The 25,628-nt window shown below is 38.5% G+C and overlaps 1 protein-coding gene across 1 annotated transcript; it reads right to left on the reverse strand.

Annotated features, from left to right (window-relative positions):
• Positions 1-24,147: 24,147 nt before the first annotated feature.
• On the reverse strand, positions 24,148-25,334 carry LOC104110723 (uncharacterized). The gene has a single exon (XM_009620261.4). It carries the CDS (start codon positions 25,164-25,166, stop codon positions 24,588-24,590), a length of 579 nt encoding a protein of 192 aa, XP_009618556.1. The 5' UTR covers positions 25,167-25,334; the 3' UTR covers positions 24,148-24,587.
• Between the last annotated feature and the right edge of the window lie 294 nt (positions 25,335-25,628).

Consider the following 25,628-nt stretch of genomic DNA (forward strand, 5'->3'; position numbering starts at 1 on the left):
ACCGCCAAAGTAGAGTCTACCTGCATGTTAGTCAAACAAGAGGAAAGAATAATCGGTAAAGTAGAGCACGAGCCAAAGAATTCATACCTGAGATGTGGAGGCAATGGCTACTCCAAAGTGGGAGGCTCCTTGATTTAGGGCTTTGTTGGAGGAGTCTTCCGGTTTTCAAGATCTAAGGACAATTTGCGGGGTTCATAAGTGTACGACCATATTCCTTGCAATGCATTCACACATTCCACATAGCCATCCTTCTCTTCGTCTTCATGATTAAGCAATACGGCCTCCAAATTATCATCAACATTCATCATAACACTAGCATCATCAATAATCACCTCGGTCACTAAGTCCATAAACGAACAAACTTCATTGCTATTCGGTTGCCTCATAGATTTGCACACATGGAAAACCACCTTTTCATCACCCACCTGAAAGGTGAGCTCGCCGGCTTCCACATAAACAAGTGCCTTCCCCGTACCAAGGAAAGGTCTACCCAAAATAATAGGTACCTCATAGTCCACTTCACAATCAAGAATTACAAAGTCCGCCGGGAGGATGAATTTATCAACTCGAACCAACACATCATCAATAATTCCCAATGGTATCTTCATAGTACGATCCACCATTTGTAACCTCATAGAAGTGGGTCTTGGTTGCCCAATACCCAACGTTTTGAAAACCGAGTAGGGCATCAAGTTGATACTCATCCCTAGATCACAAAGAGCTTTGGCAAAGTCGGCGCTTCTAATGGTGCAAGGGATTGTGAAAGCACTGGGATCTTCCGTTTTAGGAGCCATTGAGTGGACAATTGCGCTCACTTGATGTGTCATCTTTATAGTCTCACAATTCATCGACATCTTCTTTGTCACCAAATCCTTCATGAACTTTTCATATCCAGGCATTTGCTCCAAAGCCTCAACTAATGGCACATTAATAGATAAGCTCTTCTTCATGTCAATGAACTTTTTGAATTGGTTCTCTCCATTTTGCTTGGAAAGCCTTTGAGGGTATGGTGGAGGAGGTCTTGACATTTGTGCCTTAGCCTTTGGAACTACCGGTTCCGGCATGTCAACAATGTGTTCTCTAGACGGGTTTACTTCTTCTTGAGTCTCCTCCACATTTTCATAAATATCAATTCTCCCTTCGTCATTTACTTGCACCACATTGTTTGGAATCTCATCTTCTTGAATCACATGTTTATCATCCATAATTTTTCTTTGACTTGAGGTGGTTGCATGTACCGTGTTGTTCCCACCCTTCAGGTTCACCACCGTGTCACTTGGTAGTGCCCCCTAAGGACGAGTGTTTAAAGCTTGCGAGATTTTCCCCAATTGAACTTCCAAATTGCGAATTGAAGTATTGTGAGAGGCTAGTTGAGCATCGGATCGACATTCTTCTCTATCATTTGTTTAAACATGTTCTTAATTCGCCCCATCTCATTATTGGAAGAGCTAGGACCATGGGAAAGATAAGGAGGCGGGTTGCTTGGTTGTTGAAACATCGAGGGCCTTTGAAAGCCCGACCCCCGATTCCCTTGATTATTGTTCCATCCCCCTTGGTTGTTGCCTTCCCAATATCCTTGACTATTTCTACCTCAATTGCTTTGGTTATTTTGATTGTTTCAATTCCCTTGATTATTTTGACCATTCCAATTACCTTAGTTATTTTGATTATTTCAATTCCCTTGATTACCTTGAGATAGCCATTGTTGTTGATTCGGGCCTTGAGAGTTGTTTCTTTGCCCTTGGAAGTTGTTCACATATTGTACTTCCTCCTCTTGTTCATTGTAAGATTCATCTTGGTCAAACCCACTATCTTCTTGCACATATTGTTCCGCACGGTTTTGCACTTGTTGACCCTTTTGGCTTTGCTTGTTCACCATCATATTTACTCCTTCCATTATATTTACTTGCTTAGGACCTTGAACTTGTTGAAGTTGAGCTTTGGATAATTGATTCGTTGTGGTGGTCAACTCGGCAATTGCTTGCCCATGATCATGTAATTCTTTATTTAGGTGAATCACATTTGGATCACCTTGAAGAACATTTTCTCTACTTTGCCATTCCGATGAAGTTATCCTCCATTTCATTTAAGATCTCACAAGCTACGGCATATGGTGTTGTCATGAAATTTCCACCGGCAAGTTGGTTGAACACGCATTGATTGGTAGTATTAATCCCCCTATAGAAAGTCTGTTGAATCATAGCCTCAGTCATGTCATTATTCAGGAACTCTTTCACCATAGTTCGATACCTCTCCCATATCTCATGCAACGGCTCATTGGGTTTTTGTTTGAATGCTAGAATTTCGTCTCTATGAGTAGCCATATGCCTGGGAGAAAAGAACTTGGAAATATATTTCTCAGCCAATTCATTCCATGTATGGATGGAATGGTTTGGCAACCTTTCTAACCAATCCAAGGCTTTCCACTGTAGTGAGAAAGGAAATAGCCTCAACCTTAAAGCATCCTCGGAGACGTTTGTCTGTTTACTCCCCCAGCAAGTGTCCACGAATCCTTTCAAATATTCGTACGCATTTTGATTCGGAGCCTCGGTGAAGAATTCCCGTTGCTCTAGCAATGTGAGCATAACATTAGTGATTTGGAAGTTGCCCGCTCTAATGCGGGGCGGGACTATGGCACTTGCATAACCTTCATTTGGAAACACCCGGTGTGGAGCTGCTCTTGGTGGAGGTGGGGGAGGGACGGGAACATTGTCATGAGGCGGTCGACCTCGTCTAATTGCTTGAGGTTCAAGAGGAACCTCGTCAACTTAGTCATCATCCACATCTTCCCCCAATGGCAAGTTTCCGAGAGGATCATTGTTGTTGAGAGCCATTTTTTACCCACAATTCTTTCACCAAAAAGATTAGTAACATTGAAGGAAAGGAAGACAAGTCACACACAAAACCAAATATATAGTTAAATCCATTTTTTAGCTCCCCGGCAACGGCGCCAAAAATTAATCTCGCCCAAATCACACCTCAGTTTGGGGTTGTGAAGCGGTCGATTGCAATAATAATACCTAACTAGGAGTCGGGATCGAATCCAAAGGGAGCGTAGATAGGATTAGGTATATATTCAGACTAAGCGCATAAAGTGTCTAAGATGTACTTTCACAAACTGTGTTTTGATTCCACTTCTAAATTATGCTATGGTTTGCAAATGTAAAGCTAGATAATAATATTTTTGCTGTTGTTTTTCAAGTATGTAAAGGATCTAGGGTTGTGACTTCCACCTAGGTATTTGCCTAACGGGTTGTGGGCTTTAGAGCGAGTTTTGTTGGTCGGGGTGTATAATAGCAATCAACACACAATTACCCACTTAATACCTCTTGATAATAGAGTTGTTTTTCCCAATTTGGATTTCTCAAGTCCAAATATATAATGCACAAAATAGTTGATAGATGCTCAAGTCGGATTTTAACATCTCTAGATTCAACCCTTTAATTGGGACTATCAATTTCTTGAGTTCATCTCAATTTTTTGTTAGCCAAGTTTTTTTAGACTAAGTCTCTCTTTTTCAAGTAGAGACTAAGTCAAATAGGCTTGAATCAATGTTTGCAACCATTAATTCTACAATTATAGCAAGAACTAGGCTAAATATTACACACCCAACCATAAACAAGCCCTAAATCAAACACCCTTAGGTACCCACACTAGGGTTGGGTTACAACCCTAGCTAGAAATTTAGCTACTCATAGTGGGTGATGAAGAAAATAAAGAAGAAAAGATGATTAAACTCATATTTAATGATAAATTGATGAAAATCCAATGTAAAATAAACAAGCTATGATAAAGTTTCCTAAAACAGTAAAGAAAAACGGCTACCATCTTTCAGATATTCCAAAATTGACCTAATTTCGTAAAGTAGTCTATTTATATAAAGCTGGAATTTTCGGACAAAAATGCCCTTTAGGAGGTTCTGCGGCCACACAATTCTGTGTGCGGTCCGCACTTTTATTCAGCTCTTGACAGGAGTGGATTTTGCGGCCGCACAATTCTGAATTGCAGCCGCATCTCTTGAGTTCTGCGGTCCGCATAATTCTGGGTGCGGCCGCACATTTGATTTCTGCAGCCGCACAATTATAGTGCGGTCCGCAGTTCTTGTTGGGATTGAATTTGACACTCTCTGAACTTTTACTTCTGTGGCCGCAATTATTATACGGTCCGCATAATTATTTAGCCTTTTTGCTTGATTTTTGTCCTTGTTCAAAATCACTCATTCTTGAATTGAATTTCATCACTTTGGCTCATTTTCTAATACTCCTGTAAGTAAGCATATTTTATCAGTTTTCGGGAATTCCTTTAAGCATTTTTGAACTAAAACGAAAGTCAAAAGGCGCAAATAAATAGTCAAAATCCCCACTTATCTAGAAGCTAGAGACGACTGCCATTAGCCACAAACATCAGACAGATATATCATTCTATGTTACAATTTTGTGCACATTTGTGATTGTTTTGGACTTGAATCTTATATGAATGTATCTGTTTATAATTTGATCCCAAGAAAAGCACCTTAGGAATGCTTATCAAAATAACAACTCTGAACTTACAACTACTTATGCAATAATATAGTATCAAGTTGCTATTACTTTATTGTGCTATAATATGAGCTAACTGTCTGTTCGCTGGCTTTTATCGTTTCAACCCTCCAGCTATAACAATACAAAAAGCTAAAATTGAAACAAGGATAAAACCAACTGAACCAACACAAAAGTAGCCTGCACCAGAGGACACCACCAAGCCAGAGCCCAATGTTGCTCATACGCAGCTGCAAAAATCCAACATTGGTTCTATTATAGGAAATACTTTGCCGGAAATAACACCCCAGTGTGCGTATTTATGTAACTTGGCCGTTATAATATGTAAACATAAATGCAGATTATATTATCCTACTGTGAAGTGTTGTTACGACCTGAAATTCCCACCTTTGGGACCGTGATGGCGTCTAACATTTCATTTTCTAGGCAAGCCAACGTTAGAATATAATTAGCTATTTTAACACAATTTTAAATTAATTAATAACAAAGAAATAAATGCAGAAATAAAGTGTGAAATAAAGTGAATACTCTATAATACTAGCGATGTCTGAATACCATCTCAGAACTAGTGTCACGAATGCATGAGCTTCTAGAATAATACAATTAAAGGTCTAAGAAAAATAAAGCTGTATGAAAGAAAGCACACAGCTAAAATAAAGTAGAAGGGGATTTCAGAGCTGCGAACGCCGTGCAACTATACCTCAACTCTCCACCAGTAGCTGAATCAGAGTAAATCTACAGTACGCAATTGGGACTAACTCCGAAATCTGCACAAGAAGTGCAGAGTGTAGTATGAGTATAACCGATCCTATGTACTCTGTAAGTACCGAGCCTAACCTCGACGAAGTAGTGACGAGGCTAAGGCAGGTCACTTACATTATTCCATATGCAAAAATAGTAATAACAACAATAATAGAAATAATACATGTAACTCGTTACAACAGTTGAAACCAACTCGGCAGTCATAACCAATTATTATTTCAATCAATTTCCATCGCGGCGTGCAACCGGCTCCAACAATATATTTCTTCAATAAATTTTCGTTGCGGCGTGCAACCCGCTCCAACAATATAAACTTAAAATATAATCCGTTACGACGTGCAACACGATCCCCCAATATATTCTTTTTCATTTCCGTTGCGGCGTGGAACCTACTCCAACAATATAAAATTAACAACTCTTGATTGTAATAAAAATACTCCAATAAATACCACAATCAATAAGAAATTATTAATCAACAAAGCATACAATGATTATAATTTATTCAGAAAACAAGCAATGATAAGTAGCAATTAATTGTAGAAAATTAGGGAGAAAATAAATAATTTCATATTTAATATGCTAAATGTCAAGTAGCAATTAAGACACATAAATCAAATAAGCATGTAATAATTATTGCATGAATTCAAGAATTAATATTTGACAAGGAATATGAGAGAAATAATTATTATAACAATTAATTTGTGTCTTAAAACAATTTATGATGTTTAAATAATTATGCAAACAAATAAATTTGACGACGTATAGACACTCGCCACCTCGCCTATACGTCGTTCACATGAATTTTATATAACAAATCATTCAAGGATTCTATTCCCTCAAGTCAAGGTTAACCACGACACTTACTTCGCTTTGCAACCAAATTCAAGATTCCAATAAGCCTTTGCCTCACGAATTTATGTAAAAAATTCTCAAATCTAGTCATAAACAATTCAATATACTCAATATAAATCGTAGAAATTAAGTCCATATGAATTTACTAATGTTTCGGATTAAAATCCGAAATTCATCTAAAATATTGACAGTGGGGCCCACATCTCGAATCTCGAAAAAACATATGAAATCCGAAAACCCGTTCCGAGACGAGCCCAACCATACAAAAATTACCAAATTCTGATTTCAAAGGGACCTTCAAATCTTAAATTTTTGTTTTTGGAAAGTTTTACAAAAATTTTAATTTTTTCTATCTAAATTCGAAATAAATGATGAATATAGACATGGATTTATGAAATATAATCACTTTTAGTTATAGAACACTTACCCAATTCAAAGTCGTGAAAACTCCCTTCTGAATCACCTAAATCCGAGGCCCAAAACTCAAAAATGAGTAAAAATGGCTAACTTCCAATTTTATGGGTTCTGTCCAGCATTTTCGCATCTGGAGACACTTGACCGCATCTGCGATTTTTGCTTTTGCGGACATTTGACCGCATCTGCGGTTTTCGCTTCTGCGGACACTTGACCGCATCTATGGTTTTCGCTTCTGCGAACACTTGACCGCATCTGTGAGCCCGCATCTGCGGTCTAAAATCCGCAGGTGCGTTTACACCAGAAGGCCAAAATTTTAGATTTTCCTTAATTCTAAATTTTGATCCGTTAACCATTCGGAATCCACCCGAGACCCCCGGGACCTGAACCAAATACACCAAAAAATCCTAAAAGATCATACAGACTTAGTCAAAACCTCAAGTCACATCAAACAACGCTAAAACCATGAATCATACTCCAATTCAAGCTTAAGGAACTTAAGAATTTTCAACTTTTACATTCGATGCCGAAACCTACCAAATCAAGTTCGATTGACCTCAAATTTTGCACACAAGTCATAAATGACATAACAGACCTATTCTAATTTCTAGAATTGAATTCCGACCCCGATATCAAAAAGTCAAATCCGTGGTCAAACTTTGAAAATCTTTAGCCTTTAAATTACTAGTTTCCATTAAATGGCTATAACTGGAGCTAGGGACCTCCAAATTAAATTCCGAGCATACGTCCAAGTCCCAAATCATGATACAGAATTACCAGGACTGTCAAAATACTTATCCGGGTCCGTTTGCTTAAAATATTAATCAAAGTCAAATCAGTTGAGTTTTAAGGCTCTATTTCACATTTTAATCAATTTTTCATATAAAAACTTTCCGGAAAATTATTTTGGGTCATCATAAGTGTGAACCTCTAAGACAAACATTTATCCTCGAACGGAATTAGAAAAATACCTGAGTTGGTAAAAAGGTGTGGATACTTACTCCGTATGTCCGACTCGGACTCCCAGGTAGCTGCTTCTACAGGCTGACCCCTCTATTGCACCCGAACTGAAGGATAACTCTTAGAACTCAACTGTCGGACCTGCCGGGCTAGAATAGCTACCGGCTCCTCTTCATAAGTCAAATCCTTGTCCAATTGGACTGAGCTGAAATCTAATATATGGGACGGATCACCATGATATTTCCGGAGCATGGATACATGAAACACCCGATGAACTGTTGATAAACTAGCCGGTAGTGCAAGCCTGTAGGCTACTTCGCCCACCCTTTCAAGAATTTTGAAGGGTCCTATATACCTAGGTCTCAACTTGCCCTTCTTTCCGAACCTCATTACACCTTTCATAGGTGAAACCCGGAGCAGTACTCTATCTCCAACCATGAATGTAATATCACGAACTTTACGGTCGGCATAACTCTTTTGCCTAGACTGAGCCGTGTCAAGTCGATCCTGAATAATTTTGACCTTATCCAAGGCATCTTGTACCAAATCGGTACCCAACAACTGAGCCTCTCCCGGTTCAAACCAGCCAACTGGCGAACGAGACCGTCTTCCGTATAATGCCTTATATAGAGCCATTTGAATGCTCGTTTGGTAGCTATTATTATAGGCAAACTCCACAAGTAGCAAAAATTGATCCTAAGAACCTCCAAAGTCTATAACACAAGCGCGAAGCATATCTTCCAATATCTAAATAGTGCGCTCTGACTGTTCGTCTGTCTGTGGATGAAATGTTATACTCAACTCAACCCGCGTGCCTAACTCGAGCTGTACAGCCCTCCAAAAGTGCGAAGTGAACTGCGTACCTCGATCAGAAATGATAGATATGGGCACATCGTTAAGGCGGACAATCTCACGAATGTAAATTTCAGATAACCCCTCTGAAGAATAGGTGATTGCCACTAGAATGAAATGTGCTGACTTTGTCAACCTGTCCACAATGACCCAAACTGCGTCAAATTTTCTCTAGGTCCGTGGGAGCTCAATAATAAAATCCATAGTGATACGCTCCCACTTCCACTCAGGAATCTCTAACTTCTGAAGCAAACTACCAGGTCTCTGATGCTCGTACTTGACTTGTTGACAATTTAGACACTGAGCTACATATGCAAATATATCCTTCTTCATTTTTCTCCACCAATAATGTTGCCGTAAATCTTGATACATTTTGGCGGCACATGGATGAATATAATACCTGGAACTATGTACCTCTTCAAGAATTAATTCACGAAGCCCATCCACATTAGGCACACAAATACGACCCTGCATTTGCAGAACTCCATCTTCCCCCATAGTAACCTGTTTGGTATCACCGTGCCGCACCGTGTCCTTAAGGATAAGTAAATGAGGATCATCATACTGACTCTCTCTGATGCGCTCATATAAAGAAGACCGAGCGACTGTGCAAGCTAGAACCCGATTGGGTTCTAAAATATCTAACCTCACGAACTGATTAGCCAAAGTCTGAACATCTGCAGCTAACGGTCTCTCACCATCCGGAATATAAGCAAGGCTGCCCATACTCACAACCTTTCTACTCAAAGCATCAGCCACCACATTAGCCTTTCGGGGGTGATACAAAATGTTGATATCATAGTCTTTCAACAGCTCCAACCATCTTCTCTGCCTCAAATTGAGATCTTTTTGTCTGAACAAATACTGAAAGCTACGATGAGCAATAAATACCTCACACGAGACACCGTAAAGGTAATGCCCCCAAATCTTCAGCGCATGAACAATGGCTGCTAATTCTAAGTCATGAACATGATAATTCTTCTCGTGAAATTTCAACTGCCGTGACGCATATATAATCACCCTGCCATCTTGCATCAATACTACACCAAGCCTAATGCAAGATGCATCACAATACACCGTATAAGATCTTGAACGTATGGGTAATACCAACACTGGCACTGTAGTCAAAGCGGTCTTGAGCTTCTGAAAGCTCAACTCACACTCGTCTTACCATCTAAATGGGGCACCCTTCTGGGTCAATTTGGTCAATGGAGATGTTATAGACGAAAATCCCTCCACAAACCGGCGATAATATCCTACCAAACCCAGGAAACTCCGGATCTCTGCAGTTGAAGCAGGTCTAGGCCAATTCTAAACTGCCTCAATCTTCTTAGGATCCACTTTTATGCCTTCAGCCAATACAACATGCCCCAAAAAGGCAACTGAGCCTAACCAAAATTCACATTATGAAAATTTAGCATATAACTGATTATCCTTCAAAGTCTAAAGCACAATCAAAAGATGCTGCTCATGCTCCTCTCGACTGCTGGAGTAAATCAAGATATCATCAATGAACATAACCACAAAGGAATCCAAATAAGGCTTGAACACCCGATTAATCAAATCCATAAATGTTGTTGGGAGATTTGTCAGCCCAAATGACATCACTAGGAATTCGTAATGCCCATACCGAGTCCGAAAAGCTTTCTTAGGGACATTGGATGCCCTAATCTTCAACTGATGGAAACCAGACCTCAAATCGATCTTCGAAAATACCTTGACACCCCGAAGCTGATCAAATAAGTCATCAATTCTTGGCAACGTATATTTGTTTTTGATAGTGGCCTTTTTCAACTGCCGATACTCTATACACATCTGCATAGATCCATCTTTCTTCTTTACAAATAGTACTGATGCACCCCAGGGCGAGACACTGGGTCTAATTAATCCCCGATCAAGCAAATCTTGTACTTGCTCCTTCAATTCTTTCAATTCCGGCGGGGCCATACGGTATGGTGGAATAGAAATGGGCTGAGTGACCGGAGCCAAATTAATACAGAAGTCTATATCTCTATCGGGTGGCATCCCCGGCAAATCTGCAGGAAATACTTCTCGAAATTCACGAACAACTGGTACTGAGTCCATAGAAGGAACATCCGCACTAGGATCACGAATATAAGCCAAATAGGCTAGACACCCCTTCTCGACCATATGCCGAGCCTTCATATAAGAAATAAACCTGCTGGTAGAATGACCGGGAGTTCCTTTACACTCTAATCGAGGTAACCTCGGCATGTAGGGTCACCATCTTGGCATGACAATCCAATATAGCACTATAAGGTGACAGCCAATCCATACCCAAGATGACATCAAAATCTACCATATCAAGAAGTAGAAGGTCCACACTAGTCTCAAGACTCCCAATAGTACCCACACACGAACGATAGACATGATCTACTATGATAGAATCTCCCACCGGAGTGGACACACACATAGGAGCAATCAGAGAATCACGAGGCATCACCGGATATGAAGAAAACTAAGAGGACACATAGGAATAAATAGAACCTGGATCAAATAAAACTGAAGCATCTCTATGGAAAACTGGAACAATACCTACAAATCACAGCATCGGATGATTCGGCCTCAGGCCTAGCCGGAAAAGCATAAAATCTTGGTTGGGACCCACCATTCTGAACCGCGTCTTTGGGACGGCCTCTAACAGAATGGCCTCCACCTCTAACGGCCTGACCTCCACCTCTAATAGCCTAACCTCCACCTCTAGCTGTCTAACCCCTACCTCTAGTTAGCTGAGCAGGCGGTGAAGCAACCGGTGCCGGTATGATGGCATGAGAATCCTGCCGAGATCTGTTACTCGACAAACTAGGGCAATACCTCCTGATGTGACCAATGTTCCCACACTCATAACACCCATCCTGCTACCGTGGCTACTGAAGCTAAAGCTGAACCGAACGTGCCGGATAACCACTGTAGTGACTCTGGAGTGGTGGTGCATTCATAGGAGCTGAATGTGCACTAAATGCTGGCTACCTAGAGTAAGGTATAATAGAACCGTGACTCCCTGAAGTACCGTGAGATGCCTGAAGTGCTGAATGAAACGTTCTGGGATGATTACCCCTACCAAAATTACCCCTGCCTCCATAAGAGGCAACACTAAACCCACCGAACTGACGAGGCCTCTTATCAGACACCTGCCCTCTCTCCTGTGTAAGAACCATGTCAATCCTCCTAGCAACATTAGTAGCCGCCTGAAAGGAAATCTCACTTCCGGTCTCCTTGTCCATCTGAATCCTGATAGGGTGAACGAGTCCATCAATAAACCTCCTCTCTCTCTCTCTCTCAGTAGGTAGTAAAAGGATAGCATGATGGGCTAAATCCACAAAACGGGTCTCGTAGTGAGTAACAGTCATACTGCTCTGCTGTAGACGCTCAAATTGCCGGCAGAAATCCTCTCTCAATATGATAGGGAGGAACTTCTCTCGAAATAGCCGTGAGAACTGCTCCCAGGTCAGTGCAGGCAATCCAACTAGTCTGGTCAATGTATAATCTCTCCACCACCTCTTGGCGGAACCTGTCATCTGAAATACAGCAAATCGACCCCATTGGTCCCAACTATACCCATGTTCCGCAATACCTCATGGCAGCGGTCAAGATAATCCTGTGAGTCCTCAGAAGGTGTACCACTGAAGTGAACTGGAAAGAGCTTAGTAAACTTATCCAGTCTCAATAAGGCCCCAGAAGACATGGCGGACCTATCACCGGCATGTGCCGCAACAACTGGCTGCACTACCCCAACTTGCGGGGCTGCTGGAGCCTGATACTGGGGAGCCATCTGCTCTGGAGCGGGAGTAGTGGGAGTCTGTGCTCCTCCCCCAACCTGTGAGACGGTTGGTGCCACTGAAAGTGTACCATTCTGGGCCACGCCCTCCATAAGAATCACCAAACTGACTAGGGCGTCCTAAAGCACTGGAGTAGCTATGAATCCTTGTGGGACCTGAACTAGTCCAACCGGTATAGTCTGAACTGGAACCTCCTCCTAAAGATCGACCTGAGGTTCTACTACGGGTGCTATTGCTCGAGCTCTAGCTTGAGCTCTACCTCTGCCTCTACTTTGGCCTTTGGCACGACCTCGACCTCGGCCTCTACCCCTAGTCATAGTTGCCACATAGGGCTCTAGTCCCTCTCTGTCGATAGTTGTATTACGTGTTCTCACCATCTGCGAGAGAATAAGAATAGAATGGTTCAATCATCGATGATAGAATAAAATCGCATGACAGAATATGAAAGAAGTGATATTGTTCCTAAATTTCATAGCCTCTGAGAGATAAGTATAGACGTCTCCGTACCGTTCCTTCAGACTCTACTAAGCTTGCTCGTGACTCGTAAAACCTATGTAACATAGTGCTCTGATACCAACTTGTCACGACCCAAAATTTCCACCTTCGTGACCATGATGGCGCCTAACATTACACTTGTTAGGCAAGCCAACGTTAGAATATAGTTAGCTATTTTAACACAATTTTAAATTAATTAATAACAAAGAAACAAATGCCAAAATAAAGTCTGAAATAAAGTGAATACTCCATAATACTAGTGATGTCTGAATACCATCCCAGAACTGGTGTCACAAGTGCATGAGCTTCTAGAATAATACAAATAAAGGTTTGAACAAAATAAAGCTGGCTGAAAGAAAGCACACAGCTAAAATAAAGTAGAATGGGACTTCAGAGCTGCGAACACCGTGCAGCTATACCTCAAGTCTCCACTAGTAGCTGAATCCGAGCAAATCTACATTACGTCGTTGGGACCAACTCCGAAATATGCACAAGACATTCAGAGTGTAGTATGAGTACAACCGACCCCATGTACTCTGTAAGTGCCGAGCCTAATCTCGACGAAGTAGTGACGAGGCTAAGGCATGTCACTTACATTAACCTGTACGCAATAATAATAATAAAACCAATAATAGAAATAAAACATGTAACTCGTTTCAACAGTTGAAATTAACTCGGCAGTCATAACTAATTATTATTTCAATCAATTTTCGTTGCGGCGTGCAACCCGCTCTAACAATATAATTCTTCAATAAATTTTTATTGCGGCATGCAACCCGCTCCAACAATATTAACTTAAAATATAATCCGTTGTGGCGTGCAACCCGATCCCTCAATATATTCATTACATTTATGTTGCGGCGTGCAACCCGCTCCAGCAATATATAATTAACAACTCTTGATTGTAATAACAATACTCCAATAATTACCACACTCAATAAAAAATTATTAGTCAACAAAGCATACAATGATTATAATTTATTCAGGAAACAAGTAATGATAAGTAGCAATTAATTGTAGAAAATCAGGGAGAAAATAAATAATTTCATATTTAATATGCTAAATGTTAAGTAGCAATTAAGACACATAAATGAAATAAGCATGTAATAATTATTGCATGAATTCAAGAATTAATATTTGACAAGGAATATAAGAGAAATAATTATTATAAAAATTAATTTGTGTCTTAAAACAATTTATGATGTTTAAATAATTATGCAAACAAATAAATTTGACGACTATAGACTCTCGTCACCTCGCATATACGTCGTTCACATGAAATTCATATAACAAATCATTCAAGGGTTCTATTCCCTCAAGTCAAGGTTAACCACGACACTTACTTTGCTTTGCAACCAAATTCAAGATTCCAATAAACCTTTGCCTCGCGAATTTGTGTTTGAAATCCTCAAATCTAGTCATAAACAATTCAATACACTCAATACAAATCGTAGGAATTAATTCTATATAAATTAACTAATTTTTCGGATTAAAATGCAAAATTCATCTAAAACATCTACAGTGGGGCCCACATATTGAATCTCGAAAAATCTTACGGAATCCGAACACCCATTCCGAGACGAGTCCAACCATACAAAAATTACCAAATTTTGATTTCAAATGGACCTTCAAATCTTAAATTTTCGTTTTTGGAAAATTTTACAAAAATTTCAATTTCTTCCATCTAAATCCGAAATAAATGATGAATGTAGACATGGATTTATGAAATATAATCACTTTTGGTTATAGAACAATTATCCAATTCAAAGTCGTGAAAAATCACTTTGGAATCGCCTAAATCCGAGACCCAAAACTCAAAAATGAGTAAAAATGGCTAACTTTCGATTTTATGGGTTTTGTCCAGCATTTTCGCATCTGCGAACACTTGACCGCATCTGCGGTTTCCGCTTCAGCGGACATTTTTCCGCATCTGCGGTTTTCGCTTCTGCGGACACTTGACCGCATCTGCGATTTTCGCTTCTGCGGACACTTGACCGTATCTGCGGTGTCCGCTTCTGCGAGCCCGCATCTGCGGTGTCCACTTCTGCGAGTCAGCATCTGCAGTCTAAAATCCGCAGGTGCAATTACACCAGTAGGACAAAATTTCAGATTTTCCTTAAGTCCAAATTTTGTTCCGTTAACCATCCAGAATCCACCCGAGGCCCCCGGGACCTCAACCAAATACACCAACAAGTCCTAAAACATCATACAAACTTAGTCGAGACCTTAAATCATATCAAACAACGCTAAAACCATGAATCATACTCCAATTCAAGCTTAAGGAACTTAAGAATTTTCAACTTCTACATTCGATGCCGAAACCTATCAAATCAAGTTCGATTGACCTCAAATTATGCACACAAGTCATAAATGACATAACAGACTTATTCAAATTTCCAGAATTGGATTCCGATCCCAACATCAAAAAGTCAAATCCGTGGTCAAACTTTGAAAATCTTTAGCCTTTAAATTATTAGTTTCCATTAAATGGCCATAACTTGAGCTAGGGGCCTCCAAATTAAATTTCGGACATACGCCCAAGTCCCAAATCACGATACGGACCTACCGGTCCGTTTGCGCAAGTCGAGAAACGATGAATAGTGCTATTTGAGATTTCAGAACACAAAAATAATTATTAAATTCAAAAATGACCTTTTGGTCGTCAAAAGTGTGAACATGCAGATGCAGTGTGTGTATTTGAGCTATAACATTGTAAAGAAACAATAAGATGGAAACGGGTAAGTCTATCAACTTAATAATACTGATGTAGCTTCTGTTGAAATAGGAGATAAACAAAGTGCACACAGACATTTTCCCAACAACATATTCAACAACTACTCCCTCTGCTTCCCTAGTCAGTTTTCAATCAATCAGTTACACGTCAACTAGTGGAAGGGCATTTTCCAGCGCTGCCTAAATCTGGAAAAAATTTATAATAATGAGTCACACAATAAATATAAACTATTTACAACAACAATATACAACAAACATATTAATAATAATATTACCTTGTTCAAGCTGCTCGATTTTATCAAGATCTTTCTCAACATTTACATATTTTAATTTTTCATTTCGAAGTCAATCTTAAAGACACACTAGAGCTTGTACCAATTTAGGAGTCAATAAACTCCTAAATGAATCAAGAAGACGTTCTCGTGTACTAAACGCACATTCGGATGCTCTACTTGAAATCAAAACATCTAATATATCACGAGTCATCTCGCAAGAACATGAAATCTAGCTCTGTTCATTTTTCACCAGAGAAGGACATCAAATTCTTTAGTATCATCCTAAGTTTCTTCACCAAAATATTTATTTAACTTTATTCTAGCATCCACACCTCCACTCACAGTTTTATATTTCTTTAGATCTTGCATGAATGATTCTAAAAGTATTGTACTTTGGGTACTTACTTGACTGCCACTAAGCCGGGAAGTAGAAGTATCCAATGAAGAGCAACTTGAAGATGAAGCAAGCGCGACACCTTTTGAGTTGGACCTTACATACTCATTAAATAATGAATTCATGTACTTCTTAACTTCTGCTTGTATAGTTGCCCTTGGGCTGTCACTAAACTTCTTTACAAGTGTATAACCAACTAATTCGAGCTTGTAACGAGGATCCAAAATACATGAAATAAAAATTATCTTGTTCATTTTTCCTGGATCACCCCAATATTTATCAAATTTTTATTTCATCTTTATTGTCATTTCACTTAAAACAATATCTTCATTTGCTATCAATTGCTTCAAATAAATAACAACTGCACAAATTTCAAGAAAATGGATATTTGATGTAACATAATGTGATCCAGATATTTTCAAAGTAAGAAGATAGAAGATCTCAAGAAATCTCGTAATTCTTTTTATATTTTTCCAATCACTACTCAAAAGTTCACTCGTAGGGATTCCATCTTCAATATAAGAATGCTGAAGATAATGCCTGTAGCCAATTTCACGAGAAGCATAATGTGAAAACACTCTGAAATTCAATAGCCCTACTCAACATCAAGTAGGTGGAATTTTACCTAGTTGGAAAATCCAATGATAAAGTTTTTTTTTGTAATTGAGTTGTTCATCATCAAAACTTTCTTGAAATCTCTTCAACCTCGCAGGTGACTGCCTAATGTATCCCATTGTATGCCACACACGTTCAATAGACAAAGAAGATTCTTTTAAACTATCCTAGACTACAAGATTCATGATGTGAGCCATACATCTCACGTGAAGGTGATTGCCGTTCATCAAATTAGTTCCCATTTTTGTTAATTGCGTAGACAATTCTTTTACTGTCACATGATTTGAGCTTGAATTATTAACTATGATAGTGAAGATCTTATTTATCCCCCACTCACGCAAGCACCTACCAAAATTATTTGTCATATCTTCGCCTTTATGTCACTGCTCTAATTTTTCTCTGTAGGATGTCGTGATGGCACCTAGTCTCTAAGACTAGGTAAGCCTAACAGTTTGTGTAATAACTGAACCCAAACCTCAACACATGAAATATAAATAAGAACTACGATTCAAATAATTACAACTCCCAAAATCCGGTAGATTTAAGTAGCAAGCTCTACAGAGAAATGCTAAGTATCTTTATACATCAGAGTCTAGGGAAAATAAGGAAGAAAATAACATAATAAGGATAGAGGGGGATTCCGAGGTCTGCGGATGTTGGCAAAAGTACCTTGAAGTCTACATGAATGGCTATCTCACTGGTATCTGACCTGGTAGGAAGAACCTAGATTTGCACAAAAAGATGTGCAGAAGTATAGTATGAGTATACCACAATGGTACCCAGTAAGTGACAAGCCTAATCTCGGTAGAGTAGTGACGAAGTCAGGAAGGGCCCTACTGAAATAAAAAAGGAGACAAGGCAGAAGATATAATAATAATATAATAAAATAACTGAGAATTTAACAATGAGAAATTTCAGAAAGGTAACAACAAAGCAAATAGAGGTAAATATCAGGGGCACTCCCGATATACCGCCTCGTAGTCCCAAATATAAATAGACAAAAGGGGGAGCTCCCGAGGTACCGCCTCGTAGTCCCAAAAGTAAATACACAACAAGGGGGAGCTCTCGAGATACCGCCTCGTAGTCCCAAAAGTAAATACACAACTCATAACCTATGGAACAACAAATTTAGAGCAAGAGAATCCTACAGTTAAAGACTGAATGCAAGACAAAGGAAGCAGGTAATTCAATTAAGCATATTGCACAAATTACAAGTAAGAGTTAAGACATGTAGGCATGCGACATTAGGCTAAACATGATGATTACACATGCTAGAGCAACTCAGTTAAGGAATTAAAAGAAAACTACTCAGCAAGAACCAGATTTTTCAACATATAACCCGAGTACGCACTCGTCACCTCGCGTACACGGCCTTCACGTATTGCAAATATCATAACAGTACCAAAACCTAAAGGGAGGTTCCCCCATACAAGGTTAGACAAGTCATTTACCTCAAATATCGCTCAATCAGTCGATAAGAATGCCTTTCCCTCGACTTTCCGACTCCGAACGGACAAAATCTAGCCAAAAGCAATTACATACTATAAATACAGCTACAAGAAACTAATTTAAATAATAAATATATGACTTTAGCAAAGAATCGAAAATCGCCCCTAAAAGTCGACCCATGTCTCGAAATCGGGTCAAAGTCACAAAATGCGAATACCCATTCGATATCGAGTTCACTCATACCAAAATTACTCAAATTCGATACAAAATTCTTGATCAAAACCTTAAAATTCGGCCTATGGACCTTTCCACCCTTTTCACAAATTTCTCAACCCAAATCCTTAATTAAATGATATTTTAGTAAAAATTAATCAAAAATAAGTCAAGAATCCTTACCAAAGTATTTTCTTTGAAAAACACTCAAAATGTCGCCTCAATCCGAGCTCTATCCCTCAAAATATGAAGAAAATGGTAAACCCTCAATTTTAAACCATTCCGCCTAGCACTTCCCCTTTTACAGTCAAAAATCCGCTTTTGCGGTACCGCTTTTACGGTGAAATCTCCGCATCTATGGAGTTCACTTAAACTTCTAGACTCTGCACCTGAGCACAATCATCCGCATCTATGGAAGCGCTTCTGCGGCCCCTCGTCCGCTTCTGCAGAAACCTTGGCCACCTCAGCTCCATCACTCACTCGGCTTCTGCGATCACCCTTCCGCAGAAGCGTCTCCGCTTATGCGACCTTCACGTCGCACCTGTGACCACTGGCCATCCTCATCATCCCCGCATATGCGATTGTCCGCTCGCTTCTGCGAGCTCGCACCTGCGGTTAATCTTGCGCAAGTACGAATGTACATGAACTGGTGCACTTCAGCTATTCACACAAGTCCAAATTTGTTCTAGATTCAATCCGAATCACTCCCGGGGCCTCCAGGACCCTGTCCGAATATACCAACAAGTACTAAAACATCATACGGACTTAGTCGAGCCCTTAAATCACATCAAACAATGCTAAAAATACGAATTGTATAACAAATCAAGTCTAATGAACTTTAGAATTTCAAACTTCTACATCCGATGCCGAAACCTATCAAATCAAGTCCGATTGACCTCAAATTTTGTACACAAGTCATAATTGACATTACGAACCTACTCCAAAAATTTTACTCCCGGTCAAACTTCCCAAAAATCATCAAATTTCCAACCTTCGCTAATTAATGCTGAAATGACCTACGGACCTCTAATTCAACATCCGAACATGCTCCTAAGACCAAAATCACCATACGGAGCTATTGGAACCATCAAAACTCCATTCCGGAGTAGTCTTCACATAAATCAGACTACAGTCAATTCTTATGACTTAGACTTCCATTTTAGGGACTATGTGTCCCCTTTCACTCCGAAACCAAAAATAAATCCTTCCAACAAGTTACGTAACCACAAAATAAAATAGAGGGAGTAATAATTAGGGTTTCAGGGCTAATACTCTCAGAACGACCGGCCGGGTCATTACACTTTATGGTTAACAATAGGACAAAAATGAAGTACTCTCATGTGCATATTCCATTCACTATCTATCCAATGGGCAGTGATACACATGTAATTGATTCTTTGTATAGAAGTCCAAGTGTCAGTGGTAATATATACTCTTTGTTTTGTTTCCATAAAAGACCTTCTCAACTTTTGCTTTTCTTCATTAAAAATATCAAAACAATCCCTAGTCACAGTGCTATGATTAGAGATCCGAAAATAAGGGTGTGCCATTTTCATAAAGTCTCTAAAACCTTCTTTCACAACAACGCTGAAAGGAAGCTCATCAACTATTACCATACGATATAACGCCTTCCTACACTCTTTTTGATCAAATTTTCAAGTGACAATAGCTGCATCACCTTGGCTATCCCCCGAAACAGATTGAAAGCATAAGTTTGATTATTTTTTATTAACATTAGCATGATGTTTAGGACACTTAAACATATGAGAAAAAAGTGTCGACGTACCATATTTTGTCTTAAAACAATACTCACAAAAGCAATAGTCACATTTTGCTTTTGTATTCCTTTCGGAAGTAACAACTTTTGTAAAATGATCCCACGCAACAGACCTTTTTCTCATTTTTTGTTATATTCTACTCAGTTGTTTCAGCTTGACTTGCTGCATTTGAATTAGAAGCTCCACTTTCACCCATCACCTTATCACTTTGTATATTTTCAACCATGTTAAGACTTACTGCGATAAGAAAAAATGAGCAATGAATACATACATAGACAAATTAATCTGATAAAACGACGCAAAAAAAGGGCGTGACATTATCATAGATCTCTTTCTCTAGTTCTATCTTGAGATGTTGTATTGATGTCATCTTTGGTTCTATCTTGGAATTGTGTTTGTACTGTCTTAATTTTCATGCATATTTTCTGGAAGGTATTGATTAAACATTAGTGGCGATGACTAAAATCATCAATTACTTTATCTGCCTCATTTAAATCGTGATTCATGAACAAATGGCTCGTCCGATTCTTCCATTTTGGTATCAGTTCAAACCGTATGTATGTATTATGTATATATGTTTATCCACAAGCTCAGGGGAAAATTATGTATTCTGCCTATATATACACACATGTACTCGATTGGCAAATTGTAATCATTCTATGCACATCAAAATCACGGTTCCGTCTATGTTCATTCTCTATGAAACATTTTAGATGCTATTATTCTAGAATACCATATAGATTTTGCAAAAACAATTGAGTTGATTGAACATAATGATGATGATCATACAAGTTCACTACCATGAGTTTTCAAAATTAGAATTAAGTCTGACAACCCGTTCAATGGAAGAAGGTAAGAAGCTGATCGCATTGCTATCATGGCAAAGGGAATCAGAAAAACCTTACGTGAAGCTGAAGGATTCTGCTTTTCTAAGCTCTGGTCGAAAGAAGAGCCAAGCCCAAAAGCTTCAGCCTTCAAAAGAGAGACAAGACTAATGGTGGTAGGTTAGGAACTCAGGTTTTTAGTTATATTTTGCACTCTAATTAGTACATTTTGATTATATTTGAGCATAATTGCTAGTACGCTGTATTTACTGCGTGTGTTATGCCGTGTAGGATGTGATTTCGAATGGAGAAGCAAGTTTGGAGCTAAAATAGATGATTTAGAGCTTTGAAATCTAAGTAGAAGCCCATAAAATTAAACCGGTATCGTGTTCGGAGATCGATGACCGAGTATGCATAGAAAAAATAAGAAAAAATTATTAAGGGAAGAAAACAATGATGCCACATCATAATTTGCATGCAAAAGTTTGGCAGAAGCTAAGAGTTTACATTCTATATTCATAATTGGACATGTCAGCCCACGTGGGTGGACAAGAGTTTGCCTATTTTGTTCATCAGGCATCAAAATTGAACGTTTCAGAAAGAGTCCATAAGTGCGACGCGCAGTGCTGCATGCCTGTGCAAATTTTTCCACAGTTAATCCTATTTCGGCTCAGAGAGGATATTTTGAGTCCAAGCCCGCTCATACTCGGTATAAATATACTGTAAACATAATTTCTGAAGGGGATTCAACCTAGGAGAGTTTTAGAGAGCTATCACGGCGTGAAGACACAAGATTTCATCAATTCTCTTGCCATCAATCAGTGCAAAATGAGAGTTTGTATTGCAAAGTTGTCTTTGATATTTTCTATATTCTTAAACTTATTTGTGATGACTTTCTCCATATCTATGGAGTAGTTCTTCCCTAGGGTTTTGACAGATATGGTATTTTGAGTGTTGTTTGTAGATTTAACTCTAATTTAATTGCATGAATTCGTTTATGGTGATTTGAATTGATTGTGAATTTGGTTACCAGTTTATCTAATCGAAAGAGAAATATTTTGGTGATTAATTTTGCATTATTCGGATTGGTTTAATTTAGGATTCTTCTAAATAATTGAGAGAGCTTTTTTAATTGTTGATTCAACCAAGTTAGGAGAATATTCGAGAGACGTTTTCCTAATGACTAGCCCATTAATGTGTTCTTGCATATCTTCACAATACTTCATATTAGTTTATTTTGTAGAGTTCAGATTTAAACGAGAGATGAATCTTGACCTTACGTTTAAGCTAATTATCGAGTGAATTCGTGAGAATCATTAGAACATTAGAAGTGAATTTAAACAGAGTTAAATCCCGAATAACTATCTTACACCTATCATGTTACGACCTTTATTTCTCATATTATTTACAAACTGTTTTAGTTCATCTCTCATTTTTTATGATTAGGTCTAATTAATAGTAGTCTTAATTTAGTAGTTAATTGAAGTAGTAATCACTCTAACTCAAGTGTTGATCCTCTTGAATAGCAATTAAGCCAGAAATTACTCGAACATTGTTTAAATCCAATCCATGTGGAGATGATATTTTTTTATACTATCTTTGATTAGCAAGCATCAATTTCATATTGTGTTTTGCACTCGTCAACTAACAACTTCTCAGTTCGTCACGAGCAGATTCAGGTTGAGACGAGACTGCGTTACTGTGTGACGAGTAACGAGTGATGACTGATGAGCACGAGCAGATTCAATTGAGAGAAATTTTGATTAGGGATTTAGGACTTAGGAAAGATGAGTGAATAGTGATCATTTGTCGACTTCTCGGTTCTCAGCTCTCACTCTCTGGCTGCAGACTGAATTCAATTGAGAATTAGGGATTTAACCATTTAGGGTTTGAATAGTACTTTATATACATAGGGGTAAAATTATAAATATAAAAATTCTTAATGGGTTAAACAGTTTACCCGATAAGAAAATTGAGTAATTTTCCCCCAAAGCGTTAAGTATAAAATCTCAATCCATTTACCATCCATTACCCTGATAATCCGATACCAATAAGCCAAGAAATCATCGGTTCAGTTCGGTTAACGGTTTCGGTTTCTGTTTTGAATAACCCTACAAATAACCACCAAGGGGCGTGGGGGAATGGATGGATTCTTCTATGGTCACTGTCCCCTAAGTGAATTCTACAAGGGAAAAATATGCGAGAGATGCTGAATATATAAGGAAGCAAGTCTTAGACCCTAGTGACCCATTTTGAAGTAGACATAGGCTCAAAGCGGGCTTAGTGGGTTGTGCTATTACAGATGGTACCATAGTCACTCCGCGTCAACCTTGGGCGATGGTGGGGCAAACACAAAGTAATCTCAAGTCGCCAAAATACGGGAGAGATGTTGGATATATAATGAAGTAAGTCTTAAACCCTAGTTATACGTTTTAAAGTCGTGCGTGCTACCCAAAGCAGACAATATTTATCATATTAAGATATCACTAGTGGGCTAGACTGTTAATTATACTCACCATTTACTAGAGGTCTTGGGTTTGAGCACTGAAAATGGGGAAACCCAAGGTAGGGAACATTTTCCCTTTTAATGGGCCTTCTGATAGTTAGGTTAGTGAATTCCAGATACTAGATAATTATAGCCAAAAAATAAGGATAACTAAATCTTTCAATACTCCAGATTAAATTTATCACTAGCCAAATACTTTAGACATGGTCGACTATGCAATTGGTGAATTCGTGCCTTGTCAATTAGTTTTTATGGTTTTCGTCCGTGTAATCGGACTCTTTAGATTGATTCTCTGGCCATAATTCCCACTGATAGGAGATCATTTATGAATAAACCGATGAGACTTCCATAGTGTTAAATTGAGCTAGAGCTAAGTTTTAGTTCAAGAAACGCTAATAATCTTCCAGTTTAGGTAGCTATATATTTGATGTTGCCTTAAAAGACGATCAAGATGGCAAATTGTAAGATTCTTTAAAAGTATAATATAGCAATGTGCGAAAGGAAGCAATTTTAAATAGCATAACATAATGTAAAACCCTGGGAAACTTCAAACTTGGATAACAAAACGCGTTTCCAATTTCTGCGATGGTAATGGAATAAGATGTTGCAAAACAGTACTAGAATCGGTAACAAAAAAGTAGTCGTACAAAAGTATCAGCAGTTTCTTTTTGAATGAAGAAAAAACGAAATTATAAATTAAACATAGACCAATAAGATTAATTTAAGAACTTCACTAAGAAGTACATACAAGAATCCCAGTGGTTAGAAAGATTATACAACACTCTAGAAAAAGCAGTTACGTTATTCTATGTAGCACCAGCCTCCCCAACTGAGTTGATCTACCATATTAACAATCCTAAAGCTATAGGAGAGCTTCCTTTGATGGATGTAACCTGAAGGTTCGTACTAAAGTGATGAACAATTAGATTTAAATAAGTTATACTCACTGACAATATAATAAACGATCCTAGCCTGCAATCCTTTCGCACTTCTCTTATCAAATTTCTAGTTAGAGAGAGGTTCGTGAATCATGAATCACGATTCATAATCTCACTTTTAACATCTGACCAAGTACCGAATACTGGTAATAGTATCAGCAAATTAACGTTCTCCTTGACTTGCTGAACTCAGTCAACAATTTTACGAGTATCAATATCTTTGGTAATGGCCGGAATACAACTTGAACTCCTAGAAATTCCACCTTTCTTTGGACCATTACCCATAGGATCTCTAGGGCTAAGAGACTTAGCTCTATTCTTTTTCAAGATTTCTCTCATGGCCTCAGCTTGAAAAAGCACAGGATAAGCCCTATCAAACCTATTAAACTTAGAACATGCATTCATATGCTCATTTAAAGCCTCTTCTAATCTTTTGCCTCCATTCTTCTCCATCTCTTCCTTCACTGCTTCAGAACACAACCCACAAATCAATTTCCCTGAAAATTTCTCCCTAACTCTCTTAATATAGTTAGGTGTGCATTCCTCAGACATGCCACAACACTCACACTTGGCATCTTCAACTTCTGAAATTGGAGGAAGCTTCTTATTATCATTATCATCAGATATTACTACTTCTTTGCTAAGTTCAAATGAGATATCGGATATTGTTCTTTGTAGACCATCCATGGGAAGTTTTGGAGGATTTTGAGTGACTTTTTTGTTAGTTTGATTTGTCCCAACAATATTGGTTTCCATGTTAGGTGCCATAAAAGGAGAAAATGAGGGTGTTGTTCTTGATAATGATGAGTATTTGGTTTTGCAAGATTTGAGAGAGGGTTTTCTTGAAGATGAGTTCAACTACCTACTATAAGTATAGAACAATTGTATCTTAAGCTTCCAATTTATACTCCAATTCAATCTTCTATTGAAGGAAACCTATATATGAGAAGTGTATGTAGACAATACGTCTCAAGTCAGCATTTAATGTTTGAGTGCCTTTGAGTGAGTAAGAGGAGAGAGACAAAGAAAAGGGGAGAGTAATCTTGAATCAACTAGATTTTTCATGAGCATATGATAATTATACAATCAATAATTTAATCTATGTTTTTTCTTGTTTTTAAAGTTGGAGTATATTGATTATAATTTGACCTTACATAGTTAGGTGTGTTTCAAACATCACTAAAGGTCTTTTCCCTCTTGTTCATTTCTTTTTTTACTTATTTACAGGAT

The sequence above is a fragment of the Nicotiana tomentosiformis genome, chromosome 8 (genome assembly GCF_000390325.3).
Source record: "Nicotiana tomentosiformis chromosome 8, ASM39032v3, whole genome shotgun sequence".
In the NCBI taxonomy this organism is placed as follows: domain Eukaryota; kingdom Viridiplantae; phylum Streptophyta; class Magnoliopsida; order Solanales; family Solanaceae; genus Nicotiana; species Nicotiana tomentosiformis.